At 41.6% G+C, this 6,000-nt stretch overlaps 1 protein-coding gene across 1 annotated transcript; it reads left to right on the forward strand.

Annotated features, from left to right (window-relative positions):
- The first annotated feature begins 135 nt into the window (after nt 1-135).
- LOC133031523 (uncharacterized) lies at nt 136-3,832 on the forward strand. The gene is made up of 3 exons (XM_061105044.1): nt 136-321; nt 2,171-3,034; nt 3,132-3,832. The coding sequence occupies exons 1-3, from the start codon at nt 136-138 to the stop codon at nt 3,291-3,293; spliced, it is 1,212 nt and encodes a 403-aa protein (XP_060961027.1). The 3' UTR covers nt 3,294-3,832.
- Nucleotides 3,833-6,000: the final 2,168 nt, after the last annotated feature.

Genomic DNA, 6,000 nt, shown 5'->3' on the forward strand with positions numbered 1-6,000 from the left:
GATTTTATTTAAGTCGGGTCTGGGACTGGGGTCCGAGTCCAGCTCCGAGTTTGGGTCTAGATCTAGGTCCCAATTTGGGGTCCGGGTCCGGGTCTAGATATGAGTATGGGTACGTGTACGAGTATAAGTCCCAATATGGGTAAAGGTTCGAGTTCAAGTCTGGGGTTAGAGTCTGGATCCAGAGTTCAGGATCTGGGTCTAGAGTCTGGGGTCTGGGGTCTAGGGTCTAGGATTCTGGGTCCGGGGTCCTGGTCTAGGGTCCGGGGTTTGGGTCTGGATCTTTGTACTGGTCTTGGTCTAGGGTGTGGGTTCAGGTTCAGGGTCAGGTTCTAGTCCGGGTTGGGATACAGGTTCGGGGCTGGGTCTAGGTTCGGGTCCAGGATCCTAATCGGGGTTCGATGTCGGGATTGGGGCCAGGTTTGAAGAATGTGTCTGTGTTCAAGGCCAAGTTCGACTTTAGATTTAGGTCTAGGGTCGGGGTCCGAGTTTTGGTCCGAGTTTTGGGTCCGAGGTTTGAGTCCAAGTACTAAGATCCAGGTTGGGGCGGAGTCCAAAATATTGCTTAAAAAAAAACCGTTTAAAAAAAATTGATTTTTTTTTTTTTATTCTCAATTAAAAAAACTGAGAAAGTAAAACAATTTTATAAAACATAGTTATAGAAAATATTTTTAAATTTTTAATTAAAAAGTATTACTGAATACACCATTTATTTTTTTTACTATTTGTGTTTTACTCAAAAACAAATTTTGTGAAAACTTGTAGCCGAAACAATTATCAGTCATTTTCATACTACTATAGGTGTATATATACATATAAAAATACTATGACAATATATTATCACAATACATTCTTTTATTATAGATAAATAGTTTATCAGTAAAATTATTATAAGTGACAACATAAAATTAAATATTATAAGTATAAATACTGTCCATATTTTATAAAAATATTTTCATAAATAAAGTGTTAATTCCAACATGTGTTTTCAGATATATATAGGGAAATTTCACTATTTGACCCTAATAAAATACCCCATATCAAAATTTATACCCTCCATTAATTTGTACAAAACAATTCCACTATTACTCATTTCTACCCAAAATACCCCTCAAATTTAATTTTCCTATTCTCTCTCTTTCTTTCCCTCTTTCCCTATCTTTCCCTCTCTCTTTCTCTCTCTGTCGTTTGCTATTCGAACGCTGCCCCACGACGACGACCCAACGACCCAACAACGCAGTCCACGACCACGACCCCACTCCGGCCACCCACCCACGACCCTGACCCAACCCTCTCTCTATCTACTGTTCTCTTTCTCTCTTTCTCTCTGTCTATTGCTCTCGACATTGGAACCCAACCCACCCACACCCACGGCCGACATTGGAACCCAACAAATTTGCAGAGAAACCACCACGAACTGTCGCCACCACCAAGGTCCGTGTTCGTCGAAACAGAACAGAGGTCGTAGCCACCAAAACCACGAACAGTCAAAGGTAAGTTTTTTTCTTATTAAAAAATAAAATTTTCATAGATTTGGATGGGAATTTGTGTATGTTATTCTGATTAGATTGTTTTAGGTTGTGTATACGAACTTGTGCTTGTTTTTCTGCATGTTAATTAGTAGTGTTTTATTGTTCAAACAAGTTATCGATGACATATCGATAGGTTATTGATATAATGTCGACAAGATTGAAAGTTGTTTGACCATTAGAATTGTCTGTGTTGTTAATGTATGTCGATAGGATATCGTTGGTGTATCGATAGGATGTCGACCTTTTTTGGAATAAAAGTGCAGGTCTATAATGTCGATAGCATATCGACCTTATGTCGATATCTTGTCGACCAGTTGATTGAATTGTTATGTAGTTGATATATGTTTGATAATGTCGATCGCATGTCGACATGATGTCGACCTTATGTCGACGATTTTCGTTTACTGCAAATATAGTCCAGGTTTCTTTGTATGTCGACAGTTTGTCGATATGCTGTCGACAAAGTTATTTTGTTACTGCTTTTGTGATAATGTCGACAGTATATCGACAGTTTGTCGACCAAATTATTTGTTTACTAACTGTTTGATAATGTCGACTGAATATCGACATGATGTCGATGTTATGTCGACCATTTTTTAATTTTTTTGGCAGTTATATTGATTTGTTTTTTGTTTTTTCAGATGGCTCCCAGACTCATAATTCCAGCACCCGAGCATTTTACTGGCCGCGTGACATATAGAGGCACCGGAATTTTTGCAAAAATTAAAGCTCGGTTTGAGGAGTTCAATCTGAATAACACGGCGAAGGAAAGCCATTTCGGCAGCTTTTGGAATGCCGTACCCTTGACATTCTCCTCGGTGTTATTTCACCAGCTGATGCTCCACAAAATGAAAGTGGATGCTCAGGAGGAGTTGAGGATGCGGTTTTACGTTGGTCGGAAGGAGGTCAGATTCGGAGTGCTGGAGTTTGCACTCATTACAGGCCTGGACTTCTCCTCGGGGCCAACAGAAGAGGAGAAGGCTGCGCAGGTCGCTCGCTCAGGGTCAGACCGATTGTTCAACAAATATTTCAACCGGTCTGATAGTGTGAAGACAGAAGCACTCCAAGATAGGTTCACAAACTGTCAGAACCCGGAAGACTTGTACAAGCTCGGCTTGTGCTTGTTTGTGGAGTCAGTGCTTCTGGGCCGCGAGGCAAACACGCTGATTACGCCTCACATACTTAGATATGTGGAAGACCTCGAGTTCTTCTTCCGGATTCCTTGGGGGAAGCACTCATTCGCCAGACTCATGCACTCGCTTCAAAAAGACATGTTGAAACAGAAGGCCAACTACGAGAAGAAGCTGAGTTCGGATGTTCAGCACGAGTGCAAATACACAGCATATGGCTTCGCACCTGCAGTACAATATTGGGCGTACGAGGCCATTTTGGAGGTTGGGAAGAGGTATGGCACGAATCACGGGATTCGGTTCCCCAGGATGCTTAGCTGGACGAGCAAAGGCGATATTGGGAAGAAAGACGTCAGCGCATTATTTTCTAGACGGGTATGATTTTCACTTATGTTCAGAATAATTATTTAACATAAATGCTTGTAATAAATGCTAAATGGTTTTATTTTGATATTTTTTGAACCATAAACAGAATCTTGAAGTGGTGAAGGGGCTACTTCCACGGACAGAGGAGGAGGCATTTGTGAGGACCATATCTTACGATGGTGTGGAGAACCTGGTTGATGATGGTGTGGATGACACAGAGGCTGAGGTAGGTAGTCAGGTACCAGAGACTCAGGTCCCAGACACTTAGGAAACAGACACTCAGGTACCAATTTTTGGAACTTTTTTTTTATGTCTTTATTTTTTATTGTTTTTGTTTTGTGATATTTGTTACATTGTGGAATTATCGTATGCTTACCGTATTTTTTTGATATATATTTTTTCAGGCCACTGGTTCAGAACCTCAGCCCAGTGCACCATCTTCATCAGGCGTTCGGGGTGCCGAGTACACTGATTTAGTGGCGAGGTTGGATAGGATCGAGGCTGACACTCAGGGTCTGTATGCTGCTCATGTCGAGCTGAAGAAGGCATACGAGACCAGCCATGTAGAGCTGAAGGGTGGTAAGAACGTAATTATGGAGCAGCTCAGAGACATATTGGCCATGTTGAATCGTCCGCCAACGACAGCTTCAGCACCGGAGGCCCCAGCAGATCCATCTACCCCACCACCAGCTGCTTCACCCCCAGTAGAAGAGGAGGAGGTCTTCCCCGACGATTACGATCCTTATGAGGGAGCTCCAGCGACTCCGATCGAGGCACAACCTGTTATCCATGTACATGACACCGAGTCGCAGGGTGAGATTTTGTCGATAGAGGCACAACCTGTAGTGGTTAAGAGTCGGAAGAGGAAGAGAAAGCCTCCTGTATGGTTCGGTGACTATACGGAGATGAAGAGGAGACATAGGCCATCTTCGACTTTTGATCCTCTGGAGCCACCAGATGAGAAATTGTTAACCACTTTCCGAAAGTGGTGTGTTGGACTCATTCCAAACCACCGACTTCGGGATTTGAGAAGTGGTGATTACGGTCCAGGATTCTTTTGGATAATGCTCACACCAAAGGAATGGCTTACAGATGACGTAAGTAAAGTATTTTATAATATTACTTCACTTTACAACTTTATGTGCAATTAATATATTTTTTTGTCTAACTGACATTTCCCTTTATATGCAGCATATAGATGCAGCAATGCATATGCTGAGGAGGCGACACACCGACTATCCACTGACATTTCCTCAGAAGGGTGTCATTCTCTCCACATTCGTGACCAGCATGATCAGCAGTGCATGGACGAGCCACAAGGGTCCGAGGAGAAACTTTGTGTGGGAGGATTATATCCTGGACTACTGCAGAGGGGTTCATAAGGTATTGTTTTAGTAAGATTTTAAATGTTAATTGTTTGGGAGGATTATTATGGTTTGTTAATTATTTCGTTGTTCTCTGTAATTACAGTCCCAAGTCTTTGAGAGATGAAGGGGTAACGAGTTTATTTACTTCGTTCTGAACCTTCCCGAGGCAAGGCACTGGGTCACACTTGAAGTCGACATAGAGCTGTGGAAAATTAATGTCTACGACTGTGATTCCAGCGTCTGTCATTGGACCGCCATGGAACCCATCCTAAAGACTTGGGGAGAACTGCTGCCCTCGCTAATCCTTGCAACCGGGGAATTTCCACATAACAACCAGATTTTAGCGTTAACTAACAAGGACATCACGGTGCTTCCAAAAATGCACTCGACTCGAGCCACTCACGACTTAGTTCCGAAGTCAACAACCAGGTACATAGCGATAAAAAAGTATTATAGTATTAAAATATGTTTTACGTTAGACTGACTTTACATTTTATTTTGCATTTAGTGGTGATTGTGGCGTCTATTGCATTGAGTATGTGGAGCATCTCATGATGCAACGTGGATTGACCGATGTGACGCCAGACTGGATAGCTATGTTTCGTCAACGGTGGTGTGTTGATTTATTTTACCAAAATGTCGGCTGATTATATGTGTAATTATTGGGACATTGTATATTTTGTGTAATTAACATTACAATTATGTATATATAGACTTTCTCTTCGTTCAAATTTTGATAATTATTCGTGGTTTCAAATATAAAATATCGATATTATTCAACAAAAATAACTATTAAACCTAAAAATAATTAAAATATTTGAAAAATATTCAACCTCAACAAAAATAACTATGACAAAATATGCATCATTACAATATATCAAATTTCCCAATAGAAAAAAATGTTATTACAACGAATAAGTACAGGACGCCTCAAATGCGGGCTTTGCATGTTGCTCTGTTGTGGCCTGAACTGCCACAGTGGCTGCAGTTTCGTGGTACAGAACCTTTTTTATCACCAGACGGGAAACGGTTCTCCCGTCTTCTTCCAGCGTTGCTTTTTCTTGGACGACCTACAGGCTTCTTTTCCACAGGTACCCCAACTTTCATATTCTTGATGTGTTCTGGGAGAACCCAATCATCCTCGTCACCAGCAAGATTGATGGTATCATCGTAAATCTTTCTCCACATTTCTTTTGAATAATAAGGTGAGCAAAGCGTGTACACACTTGTGTTCGTTTTCAATGCCGCGGCACATGCATGAAGGCAAGGGAGTTTCAATAACGTGAACACGCCGCAGGTGCATGTTCTTTCAACTAGATTCACATCACCACCTCTTTCACCGTTAGGTCCCCTACCAACGTTATACAAATTGGCTCCATTTCGTTGGACGCGCCTGTACCTTGCATTTTCATGAATTTTTGCCAAGTTTTTTTCAAAGAGCGTGGCCAAAGGGGTGGTACATTTGTCAGCATTTTCGAGGCGATCAGCGAACCACGATTGGAGTGTGAACCTGATAAATTCAACCAAAGTAGTTATCGGATATTTCCTGAACTCTTCTGTGACACTATTGAAGCTTTCAGCAGCGTTGCTCGTCATGATGTTGTATCT

The sequence above is a fragment of the Cannabis sativa genome, chromosome 9 (assembly GCF_029168945.1).
Source record: "Cannabis sativa cultivar Pink pepper isolate KNU-18-1 chromosome 9, ASM2916894v1, whole genome shotgun sequence".
NCBI classification, from domain to species: Eukaryota; Viridiplantae; Streptophyta; class Magnoliopsida; order Rosales; family Cannabaceae; genus Cannabis; species Cannabis sativa.